Source organism: Balaenoptera ricei, chromosome 8 (genome assembly GCF_028023285.1).
Source record: "Balaenoptera ricei isolate mBalRic1 chromosome 8, mBalRic1.hap2, whole genome shotgun sequence".
NCBI classification, from domain to species: Eukaryota; Metazoa; Chordata; class Mammalia; order Artiodactyla; family Balaenopteridae; genus Balaenoptera; species Balaenoptera ricei.
This window is the reverse complement of record NC_082646.1, coordinates 77,224,398-77,237,064: the sequence shown is the minus strand read 5'-3', so window position 1 is coordinate 77,237,064 and position 12,667 is coordinate 77,224,398. Positions and strand designations below refer to the sequence as shown.

General features: G+C 47.6%; 1 protein-coding gene across 1 annotated transcript in view; it reads right to left on the bottom strand.

Annotated features, from left to right (window-relative positions):
- Window positions 1-484: 484 nt before the first annotated feature.
- Window positions 485-12,667, bottom strand: part of SLC6A5 (solute carrier family 6 member 5) — a 56,357-nt gene continuing 44,174 nt past the window's right edge. Inside the window, exons 14-16 of the mRNA XM_059929931.1 lie at window positions 7,419-7,519; window positions 3,224-3,391; window positions 485-640 (exon numbers count right to left, since the gene is read on the bottom strand). Coding sequence (XP_059785914.1) covers window positions 485-640; window positions 3,224-3,391; window positions 7,419-7,519 — 425 coding nt within the window. The remainder of the gene's footprint in view (window positions 641-3,223; window positions 3,392-7,418; window positions 7,520-12,667) is intronic.

The following is a 12,667-nucleotide window of genomic DNA, read 5'->3' as shown; positions in this document are numbered from 1 at the left end:
CATTTTCTGACCACTGCCAACCCTCCAAAGGTAACCAGTCCTGAACTTTATGTGTCGGAATAAAATCACTACATTGCTCAGATGAGTCCAAACTAACAGTCTGGTTATCCTGCCATTCTGCATAAGCCTGACTGGCACCACCAGTGACAACCACAGAGGATGCTTCTCTACTGACCAACGCACGCACATCTACTTGTGACTTCGCTGGAAAGCGCTCCCCTAGTTGATTCGAGCCTGCGGGGTAAACCCCACCAGAAACTGACAGCATGGACACAGGCAAACCGCTCTTCAAGTGGTCCATCTAGCTCCCAGCTACAGCATGCGACACTATGTCCTACTTTTCTAAGTCACCACTCTCGTGCACGGGTATGAACCGAGATGTGGGGAGAGAAAAGAAGAAAAATGGGAAGAAACCTGGGGAAAACACTAGGGGAAGGCAGGGAGGAGAAACGGAATCAAGTCTGGGCCATCCCATGCCATCGGACTAGCACTGGGTACCCAGTTCCAAATCCTTCACTGGCAGTTTGAGTCCCAGGGAAGAGGTTCCCAAGGGGTCGATCATGTTCTTGTAACGCTCCCCGCGGTGCTGAGCTAAGAAGGGGCCCCAGTCCGGCTGCGGCGAGCACACCAATTTCAGCCTCTGCAAAGAAGCCAAAGACACACAGGGTCACAGAAGCAAAGCACCCTCTTCCCCCAGGCACCACCCACCCATCCCCAAACTGGGTGTGACCACATTCGCCAGAACGCCTCCTGGAACCAAGAGGTCCCCCACCAAGAGAAGCAGTTAGGAAGATCAGCTCCATTAATTAACAAGGCCAGGGATGCATTTAAGAGGAGACTTAGTTTAGTTCACTTGAAATTATTTACATCACCCTGCAAGCAATATTACAGTTGCCCAGGGTTTGCCTTGCACAAGATTAATAGAGAATAAAGGGCCCAGATTTTAATTATACATTTTTTTCCCTCCAAATGGAGAGGATCTACAAGCTGCTCTCTCCGTTGCCAAACGCAGACTGCAAAGGACATGTACTCACTTTTGTTCTGTAGCCTCAACAGTGAGTTGTTACATCAAAATAATTGGATTTTGTTTAGCATATTTCCCCAAAGTATATAAATGGCCGGAAAAAAAACCCCTCAACCACAGAGATACACTGCCAAGAGTGAGCAAAGATTTTAATTATCTGTTGACAAAAATATACGCTTCTGACTTGGTTCAGAAGTGTGGGTTCTTGCAGGCAAGCTAAAAATAATGGGAATGTCTCTAATCTGTCAACTGAACCTTTCATGGAAAACATAATTTGACTGGAGCATTTTCTAGAAAATTAAAGAAAACATATTTCTGACTACATAAGAGGGAACAAGTATGTGTTTATTACCTATTAAAGGGAAGCTGCTTCTTATAGCTGTTAGTTTAACCTCCCCTTAATCATCAGTTTGCAACCTTTGTGTCCCGAACCAACCATAATAAATGTATGTTGCTGACTCATCAGTTTAGAGGATTTCAGCCTAAGACAAAAGTAGCAGAGGCTAAAGCAGCTTCTGTTCAGAGGGAAAGAGATTTCTGGGTCAGTGGGTAGGAGGTCCATCTGAGGCTCGGGCAAGCCATCCCTGGCGGTGAGGGGGCTGAGTCAATTTACCTTAAGGAGATAACAGACAATTTCCTGAGGATGGAAACTGGAACACTGCTTCAGTAAGAAGACGCCTGCATCTCCCTTTGTCAACTCTGCCTCCATCTTTAGTCCAATAAAAACAAAGGCCGCCTCCTCATCGCGTGGACATGCGTGTAAGGCGTTTACTCACATGCTCTATTCCCGTCTGCTTCTCCCCTCCCGAGCCTGCGAGAGATGCTCCAGGGGCCTCTCCTCCTCCATCTGGCTGACCAAGAGCAAAACCCACCCAGCTGTTCTTCACTACCCTCATCAGCAGGTGTTTCTTTGCCTCCATCTAATCCAATGCCCCTCAAGCTTGAATCTGCATCAGAATCACCTGGAGGCTCGTTAAACCACGGACACCAGAGTCCTACTTCCCTGAGAGTCTAGTTCAGCAGAGCAGAGCTGGAGCCTGATGGTTTGTGTTTCCAACAAGCTCCCAGGTGGTGCTGGTGCTGCTAGCCCCTGGGCCAGACCCTGAGCAGCACCGGCCTGGTCCAAGACGGCAGCCCTCTGGACCGCCAAGACAAGGCAGGGCCGATCTCTTCCTAAGGCGTCTGAGCACGTGATTTCTCATGAATAACAAAAGCCTGACCACACTTCACTGGTGGCTCAGCAAGTGGCAGTCCCCTCACCAGCCTCTCTGGAGTGAGGGTGGGGAGTCTTTTGCATTAGAAATGGGAAATGGGGGGCTTCCCTGGTGGCGCAGTGGTTGAGAATCTGCCTGCCAATGCAGGGTACACGGGTTCGAGCCCTGGTCTGGGAAGATCCCACATGCCGCGGAGCAACTGGGCCCGTGGGCCACAACTACTGAGCCTGCGCGTCTGGAGCCTGTGCTCCGCAACAAGAGAGGCCGTGATAGTGAGAGGCCCGCGCACCGCCATGAAGAGTGGCCCCCGCTTGCCGCAACTAGAGAAGGCCCTCGCACAGAAACGAAGACCCAACACAGCCCAAAATAAATTAATTAATTTAAAAAAAAAAAGAAATGGGAAATGGGTCCAGCAAGGGACTAACCGACAAAGACAACCAACATGCCTTATACCAGGCATACCCTGGACCTTTCATTACATCCTTCGGGGATGGTGACATTTTCATCAGCTTGGACCCCTCAGCCATGCCTAACACAGGCATAGCAGGAAGGGGGAGTGATTTTAAACGTAATCGTAATAGGTGTTTGGGGGGAGGCACCTCGGACAGAGAGGAACATCAGGAAAGGGGGAATCTGATGTGTGGTGAAAAACCAAACAAACACTGGGATTTAAGCTCTGGATGAGGGGAGAGGAGGGGGAAGCACCAGGAGAGAGGAGACACTCTGATCGTTTATTCCCCAGAGCCGTCACTGCTCTGAGGAAGAGCATAATACCAGCATGGCCTGTGGACTGGCTGAGCCCCTCCATTAGAGGAATAATACATAATAAGAATGGGTTTAATAGAAACAGTAGCAACTGTAACCACTTAATCACCATGTCTCCCCTTAGAATAAGTTCACCAAATCTTTTGTTTTTTTAAAGCACAGAGCTCTCAGAGCTTCTCCCCTGGGAGGGGACGGCAGGAGTGGGAGCTGATACAATTACCTCAATAAATCTGCCAGGAGCCAGATGCATTTTTATCACAAACATAATCGGGATCCAGATAACGGAACAGGCGAGCATTAGCCATCCGAGCACCATGGACCAGTTAGGGTAGCGGTAAGAGCCATAGGTCATGGGCTCCCACTGGTAAAAGCTGAAGCAAAGGATAAACTGGGAAGAAAAGAGAAACACATGCGTTAGGGTGGAGATGTGAAGTTTTCCTTCAACAGTCATGTACTGGACCCCTGCTGTGAGTTGGCTGCTTTTTTTGTCTATTATCTCGTTTTACCCCCATAACGACCCTGAAAGGGAAGTATTATTACTTCATTCTCTAAATGAAGAAACTGGATTTCACAGAAATGAACGTGACACACACTGAGCCACTGATGCTGCATTTGCCATCCCATAAAAACTGAGCAATGCATATGGGTGTCTATACACACAGACTGGCTGAGAGGACGATTTTAAAGGCTACACACCGAGGTGGCAGACGGGTGGAGGCAGGAGAGGGGACGGTGGGTGTTTTTAAGGAGAGGGGCGTCTCTACTGCCTATAATGGATAATCAAGCTTTTGTTATAAGGAAAAAATCCATTAGATTAATGTGAAAAATGAATCGAATCTACTTCGTTTTCCCCTTGAATGGGGAAGAGCCCATCTGCAGGAGCTGCCTCTAAAGCCGGCTGAGAGGTCCCCAAGCAGTGACTGAGCAGGAAGTTTGGTCCTATAATCAGCTGTGGACAAAGAGAGTGGAGGCCCAGCCCACCCCTCAACTGATGCAAGGTGAACAGGCCTCGTCACCAACCCGTGAGCCGAGAGGCCGGGGACGGGCAGGCTAATCCCAGCTCTACCACTAATTGGCTGAGGGACCTGTATGTCTCAGACTTCTCTGCTATATAACAGATCCATTTCACACCAGGTATACAACACAGGGATTTTCTGGGAACAACAGTGTGGTATTTACTCAGGAGCCCCCCCTCACTTTTAAGAGAGGTGATGATGCATTGTCTGCCCCTTTCCCCCCATCACCGCACACTTTGGCTGGCAACAGTGACGCGAACCCTCTGAAGTCTTGCTTAGTGTAGCGGAGGAGGAACAAGGTGACAGATACGCTGGAAAAAGAGGCACCGAAAAGGACAGAAGAGGGGTTCTAACGCTCTAGCCAAGCCTCTGTTGGGGGAGGGGGCACTGCCCTCAGAAAACTGAGTTCTTCCCTGTATTCATCCCACCTATGGCAGCCTCCGCCTAGAACAATGTACCTGCCTAAGTCCTTCCCTCCTCCTCAGCTCTCTCATTCTATCCTAAGCAGTAAAAGAACTGCCTGAAAATGATTAGAGGGAATTATGCCAGGCAAGATAATATATGGAAGTGTTTTGGGAAAGTGTGAAGCATTAGACAAATGTAAGGCATCTGTATGATTGCTATAAAGCCCAGGCTGCCAGGGCAAGTGATTATTTCAATGCAACAGCAGTTCAATATATGGATTCGAAGCAACATGAGACTGAAGACAGTGGTTGAGAAAACTGCTCCTATAAGAGATATCTACTCTAGGCCCCCTTTTAAACATTTGCCCCTAGAGTTATAAGCTTTATTAACCAGTCTATTGGAAGTATGGCTTAATGTAATTATGGTAAGTTGCCCCGTTTCATTTACTATATAAATAGCAATACATCTGCTTACGTGTGTGCATAATTCAGTAACGTGATCTGCCTATGTATACAATAATTGCACGCAGAATATTTATAGCTCTATAAATCCATGAAGGCACATATAAAAAATGATCAATTTTATTTCAGGGTTTTTTAAGTCATTTAAACCCATAATCTCAGCTCATTCTAGCCTACTACAAGATAGCCGTGTTACAGAAGGGCAAATGGCAAAAAAGAAGGGTTAGCCTTGGTCCTTTGATACCCTTTTCCTCATTACACAAATATCACATCAAATTTATCTGTGCAAACTTGGTCTTGCCATCAATTTCCCTCTGCCAAGTCAGGTTTGACAAAAACCCTGCCCTCAGATGAACCTGGCCATGAGAAAGGATAATTTAGCCACCGAGCCAGGGACCTCTCCACAGGTTTCTGAGGTGAGTTTTATAACGGAAATCAAGCAAAGCACAGCACAGTTGAGGAACTTTCTCAAAAAAACACAGCAAGTCCCTAGAATCCCTTTCCCCTGACATTCTGCTCCTAAAGAAGATTAGGATTATTTTAATCCAGAATTGGCCAAACTCCACTTGGAGATGAAAGCAACTAGGATTTTAGAAATGTATTAGAAATGTATTTAGAAATGTATTATCTTGAAGCCTAGGTAGCCTTGGATTCCATTCTTATTCTGCCCCCTGCAAGCTTTGCGGCCTTGGGCAAGCTCCTTAGCCTCTCCAAGCCTCAGCACAGGCAACTGTAAAATGGGGGAAGAATCACCCACCAATCAGAGTGGTTGGGAGCTTGAGAGACATAGTTAATAAAGCTGCTACCTAATACTATATCTCCACAAGTCGTCCTCCTGATTATTATTATGTGATCTGCGTCTGCAGAATATAATAAGATTCTCTGAAGCTTTATCTCTTCCAAGACAGGAGGGAAAGGTCGGTAGAATCTGGAACAGATTCTAACTTTGATTCCACCCAAGAATAAATTGTGTGTAGTAGTAACTGAGGGACGTGGCGAAGCTCAGCAGAGATGGGGAACAGCGGGGAGGGGGGGTCTCCCGTCTTCCTCCCAAGAGATGGGTAATTCCCCATCCTTCACACACACTTCAGTCCTGGATTCAAGAAACTGAAAAGTCTACCTTAGTCCTTTTCAACTCTCATGCCCCAAATCTGGTGGGACTTTTCAGACAAATTACAGATGTGGGCTTCTGTATGATGTCTTCCTGTCAATGCAGAGGGAGGTAAATGCTGAATGGTTTTTCTCTCTAAACCTCTGTCTTTTCAGAAAGAAATTGAGATGTTTTGATTAAAACTCACCCTGTGACAGTTTTTTGTTTTTGTTTTTGTTTTTAAGGAAAATATATGTTTTCTCTACAATTTTACTGTCTTGTTTTCCTTTAAAGAAGCTGGTACAGTGTAGTAAAAGGGTCTTAATCTGGTTTCTAGTGCCACCTGCTGGGCCCAGAAGGAACTACAGCCAGCTTCCTGCAGCTTTTGCCCAGATGACACCTACAAGCCAGGGAGGAAGAGAAGGAAAGGCAAGGTCTCTGTCAATTACTGTGCTTGGAGAGTAGATGGAGGCAAAGCCAGGAGCTGGGGCACAATAAAGGAGGTGACAGGATATGCCTGTAAGTCCCTCTGCAGATTTACTGGCTCATGAAGGGCTCTGATCTTTAAGAAGATGAATGTCAAATGATCTCAAAATGTCATCATCACACTTGAGGATGATAAGATAGTCCTCAAAAGCAATAAAAATGAACAATAAAAGTCTAACTTCTGCTATACATATTAGTTGTAGAGTAGCTGTGTTGAGCAGTGTTTAGGATTAAGTGTTCTGGAGCCAGACTGCCTGGGTTTGAACCCAGGCTGTTGTTAATTATAGTTGTACAATCCTAGGCAAGTCACATAACCTCTGGGTGTCAGTTTCCCCATCCGTAAAATGGAGATGATTATAATACCAACCCCTCAGAGCTGCTGTGAGGGAGAGACGAGGTGATACATATAAATCAGCAGCCCCCAACCCTTTTGGCACCAGGAACCAGTTTCATGGAAGGCAATTTTTCCACGGATGGGGGTGATGGTTCAGGCAGTAACACGAGCGATGGGAAGCGATGGGGAGCGGCAGAGGAAGTTTCACACATTCACCCACCGCTCACCTGCTGTGTGGCCCGGTTCCTAACAGGCCACAGACCACTACTGGTCCTTGGCCCAGGGGTTGGGAACCCCTGATATAAAGCACTGTGCACAGAGCGTGGACCCCAGTTAGCACATGGGAAATGTGATCACGCGAGGCAGACCGATATAATGGGAAACGTTCCATAGGGAAGCTCCAAACTGTGCATGCGTCCTCGCTCTGCACCCGACCAGTCAGGCACCTTTAGGCAAGGCGCTTCACCTCTTCACATCTGCGTTTCCTCAGCTGAAAGACACGAGTAATACTCATCCTACCAGCTCCGCAGGCTCATGTGTATGGAGGCACAGGTCTTGCTCAACATAAAGCATCACATAGGCACGCAAGGTGCTACCCACGCAATAAAGCACACGGTCCTTACAGTTAAAATGGTTGGAGTAACAAACGCCCAGCAGACTTTCCAGAAGACGTTTGGCTGGAATCCAATCATCATCTCGATATCTTCACAGAACCTCTGCAAGCCTGCAAAGAGACCAACGGAGATCAAGCATGAGGTGCAATGGCAGGGGTGAGGTGGGGCAGGGGACAGCGTGAGAGCCTCTCACTCGAGTGCCGTTGGCTGGGACGGCCCCATCCTGGTGTCGACGTGACCCCTATTTATGCAGGAAACCATCAGACAAATGACTTGCTGCCGGGAAGGTTAAGGCAAATGGAACATTTAAATAGATAGTAAACACCCTCTGCAGTGAAGTTCAAAGTGAGATGTCATCCCACCATGACATCTAAAAAGCTCCATCCCGGCCTACCCCGGGAGTCTCCACACTGCCACAGCCTGGCATAGTCACCCGTGCGGCTGTTTTCGAAGGTGGGCTCATGGGCTCAGCAACCAACTCTGACAAAGCCAATTAAGATTGTGATCGATAAGCACAGTGTGTTAGGAAAGCCTTGGGATTTTGAGGGAGACTCGCTGCATGTGTCTTTTTACCCCTCACCCTCACAAGGACACTCTCTCATGAGTCAGTTTATCTCTGCTCTATGTAAGATGCTACGGGCAGGCAAGAACCAAAGTGAATGCCACGTGGCCATCACCCGCTTTGTTGGAACTCAGAGGATTGTGGTCTTCTTGGTCGCTGATCAACATAACTACATAAAGTAAAAAGCAGACAAGAGAGTTATTCTCAGGGCCCCACATCACCGGCATCCACTCTCTGAAAGGAAAAGCGACAGAGGATGTTTGAGGAGGGAACGGTTTCTTGTATTGTTTCCTGAGCTCATCAGAAGCACGGCTTTCTCAGAACTGCGGGATCGCTATGCTGAAGGCAATTGAAAGGGCCCCAAGTTCAAGCCCTTTCATAGTCGGCGGTTCTGACTGGTGGCCCCAAATCATGGGCCACCACAGGCAAGAACCGCACACTTTGAGCAGCTGACCTGACCATCTTTGGGTTTGTTTGTCTCCTTTCATCAAACACCTTCAAGCGAGTGGCCTCTGGACACTAGACCCTCTGGGCATAAGTGAGGGGTGAGAACAAAAAAAGAGACAAAAGTCAAAGATGAGGCCCTCAGAAACACACATGAGATCCTGAAAGCAGGCTTCAGTTCTTAAAAGATTCTAAAAATGTCTATTATCAGTATCAATCCTGTTACCAGGCTATTAAATCATCCCTGGGAGATGACGGTGCGCAGCTCGCCTGGGGAAATTGATGTGACAGGGTTCAAGGTTAGACAGAGGAAGACATACAGATAGCCTCCTACGGGAGGAGGGGGGTGGCAGTAGAAGTGCTCAAGCTCCCCCAGAGGGGAGCAAAAGCTGGACCCAGAGCTGTAGGAAGGGGTGGATGATGGGGGCCCAGTTTCGGCAAGAGGCAGTTTGATGCTGAGGTGCAGTGCTGGGACTGAAGGTGAGATGGCTTGGTTTCCAGAGTCAGCTCAAGCCCTGGAAGTCAGCCCTCCCCATGGGCCTCCCGCGGGGGCTCTGGACGACAGGCTTCTGCCTTCAACAGGCTCCAGGCCCCTTGATTGCTCTGCTTGTTCCACAAATGTGGCCCCCCAGATGCAGCCCAGGGACACCGGCTGGGAGCCACGAGGCAAGCCTCCCGCCTCTTGCTCATTCCTGAGTCAGGCTCTCCAGTCCCTCCATCCTCTGCCTGCTCCAGCTCCCACCCAGCACAGCCCGCCCACGCCCCGACTCACGCCCAAGTCCCCACCTGAGTCCTTTACAGCCTCAATGTCTACCTTCCCCTCCGGCCTTTGTTCATATGGCTTCCTCTGCCTGCTCTATCCTTCCCGCTGGTCCAGATCCCTCTTCAAGGTTAACTCTTTTTATTTTTTTTATTGGAGTATAGCTGCTTTACATTGTTGTGTTAGCTTCTGCTGTACAGCAAAGTGAATCAGCTATACGTATACATATACCCCTCTTCTTTTTGGATTTCCTTCCCATTTAGAAGGCTAACTCTTGATAGAGGACTTGATCTTGGGGCCTGGAGCATGTGCATGGATGGAGACTTGCCTGCAGCATGACCTTGAACCTGGAGGGGTAAGAGAGCTCCAAAATGGATCAGAGCAACTGTTTCTCACTGAATTAGCAGAAAAATAGCAGGAAAAGAAAAAAAAAAAGTGGTGAACTCATAGCAACTGTTCTAGATTCAAACCAACAGATTTGGTGCCCAGAAATGGGCCCACCACAACCTCCATATAACCAGCCAATCCTGAACTGTTAAGTCAAGGACCTCCTTCAACCAACCGATCACTTTCACCCATGCAACTTTGTGGCTTTTGTCTTTATGAACCGTACCCTTGCCCTTGGTCTGAGTATGGTCTTCCAGGGGCTGCTCTCCCCACTGTGTGGCCAGGGCCAACCTCCTAGCCTGTGAGCCAAGCACTCATACAGGGCCTGGTGCTCAGAAGGGCGCCACCCCTGGATTAATCTTAATCTCTCCTGTCACCATCTTGAAACTCTTGACAATTTTTTAACACAGGGCTCCACATTTTCCTTTTGCACTAGGTCCCACAAATAAGGTCTCCAGTCCTGTGTGTATCTCAAATATTATTCTCTTACAGTTAATGTAATGTTTTGGCTGCATCTCTTGGAGCCAAAACCCTATGTGTGGGCTCAGATTTTCCCTGCCTTGGTTAGCAATAAACTCAACACTAAGTCTCGTCTTTATCTACTTTTATATTCTTTTATCTCCAAAACTCCACCTTCTCAAAGTTTTTCTGGCTACCCTGGCCCTCCTTTATCTCTGGGCAGCAAAAGCGCACAGCTGAGATGCACAGCTTAGTACTGGCCTTCTTCTCAATGTACGAAGTAGATTTGCTCTTCCTGGCAGCTAGTTGGAAAGATCCGTGAATATAGAAAACTACCTCTGCCCTCCCCACTTTCCTAGAAGCATGCAGGGCATACAGTGAACACTTAATAAATACCTGTTGAGGACTTCGCTGGTGGTGCAGTGGTTAAGAATCTGCCTGCCAATGCAGGGGACACGGGTTCAAGCCCTGGTCTGGGAAAATCTTACATGCCACAGAGCAACTAAGCCTGTGCACCACAAGCCACAACTACCAAGCCTGCGCTCTAGAGCCCACGTGCCACAACTACTGAAGCCCGCACGCCTAGAGCCCGTGCTCTGCAACAAGAGAAGCCACCGCAATGAGAAGCCCGCGCACCGCAACGAAGAGTAGCCCCCGCTCGCCGCAACTAGAGAAAGCCTGCGTGCAGCAATGAAGAACCAACGCAGCAAAAAATAAATTAATTAATTAAAATAGATATTGCTTAAAAAAAAATACCTGTTGATTTACTCACAGGCATTTACCTATGTGAGTTATGAATGGACTGAACCATCTTGTTCCTAATGTTTTCTGAACCCCAGCAAATGGAGCGGGGGGAACTTACACCCTGAATGAGAGGTGGACAGTGACATTTCAGCCGAGAACACATGTGACGATGGAGCTCAGGGAGGGGGACCAGAGAGGAACAAAAGTAAGCTTGAATTTGTGGGGTTCCGGAGAGATCATGTGTTTTTGTTTTGTTGTTTTGTTTTCTTTTATACTAAAAACAAAAACAAAAAAACTTTGAGGCATTCAGCCTGCAGGATGGACAACCAGAACTGGAGAATGACATATTCCATCCTGTAGACGTCATTGCCTGTGTGACTCTAACATCCCTCACGAGGATGTGGAGAAAGACAGAGTGGGGGTAGGATGTGAAACAAGTAACTGATCAACATGGAAGAAAACAGCTCAAGACAATTGAGCATACAGTGATTTGGGGGAAATGCACAGTGTAGAGCCAAGCAGATAAGCAGGCAGCAGGGCCTTGTGGTGGCAGGTCAATCCTATGGTCCCCCCCAAGCCAGAAAGTCCCTGTGTTGGCTCCCAGGAAAATGCAAATCACTTCTTCAAAGCGACTCTATTAGGTAACAGTCTGTTAAAGGGATTGTCCCTCACCAAACTCAGGGAGTGCCACTTTTCTAGCTACCTCAAACCCAAATATTGGCCTTTGAAGAGTGTTGCCTTGAGAACCTGAATCAGATATTTTGATCTAAAGATAAAACTTGAAAATTGTACCTACTGTATTTTAAATGTTTGAATGGCAACCTCTAGAATCTAGACTCTAGAGATCATTAGAACTAAGAAGAAAACACAAATCTCTGCAATCCACCTACTTATTTTTCAAATTCAGCAGCCAGGATGGGGGGGAATCAAATCAGTCGGGTTCATTTTCACTCTTCACAGGTTCATGTTCAACCTCCTTAAACTAACCTTGCATTTGTTTGGGGCCTCATCATCTCAATAAAGAATCCAGTGTCCTCGGGAGCGTACATTATATATTTGTGCAGGCTTTTGCTTTCACCTCTAACAATTATGTTAGCTTATCTCAAATATTTCTTCTAAGAGTCCCTTCTTAGAATTCCATCCAGGTCCAAATCAGAGGTTCACACCCACATCCGACACAGCAGGAGTCAAGTTCACCCTGAGCTCAGCACAGAGTCCACCTGGACCTGGAAGCTGGCCCAGCACCAGCCCTCTAGAGGCCAGGCGATTTCCTGGGTGGTCCCCAGGAAGATTAGCAGAGCCCAGGGAATGAAGCACTCAGGACTTATTTTTTCCTTCAGAACCAAAAAATCTACCACCAGTTTTATATGGAGGCTGGGGGGAGCTACTTAAGTTCTAAAAATAGAGATGTTAAAAGGTTTCTGTTTTAATGATGCTTGTAAACCACACTGAACAGCCCTGTTTTATTGGAAAGAATTGTGCAAATGTGTCTTTTGTGGCAAATAGCAGCGAGGATACAGACAGCAGAGGAGGTCAATGAGATGGCTTCCTGCACCTGGGCCAGTGCTGCAGTGAAGAGCTTTCCTGACTTTGCCAACAGACCATCTGGTGACTTTAGCTTATATATAGACCCACGAGGGTTTGAGTTTCCAAAGGAGGGCCCCAGAGGCCTCTCCATGGCAAAGCCTTTGGTATCTGGGCAGAAAGTTAGGATTGTGGTAGATTGGCTGGGCTTCTGCCACTCTCTGCTCAGGTAGGAAGCTCTTTGAAGCCTCACCCTAAATGCAGGTCTTCAATCACAGTGTCACTGCAGGCTCCAGGCTGTCTCATCAGCCCAAAGTGTTGGCAGTTTGGCCTCTGATCCCATCATGACAGCTGGCATGCCTGCCCACTTCTCTGGCC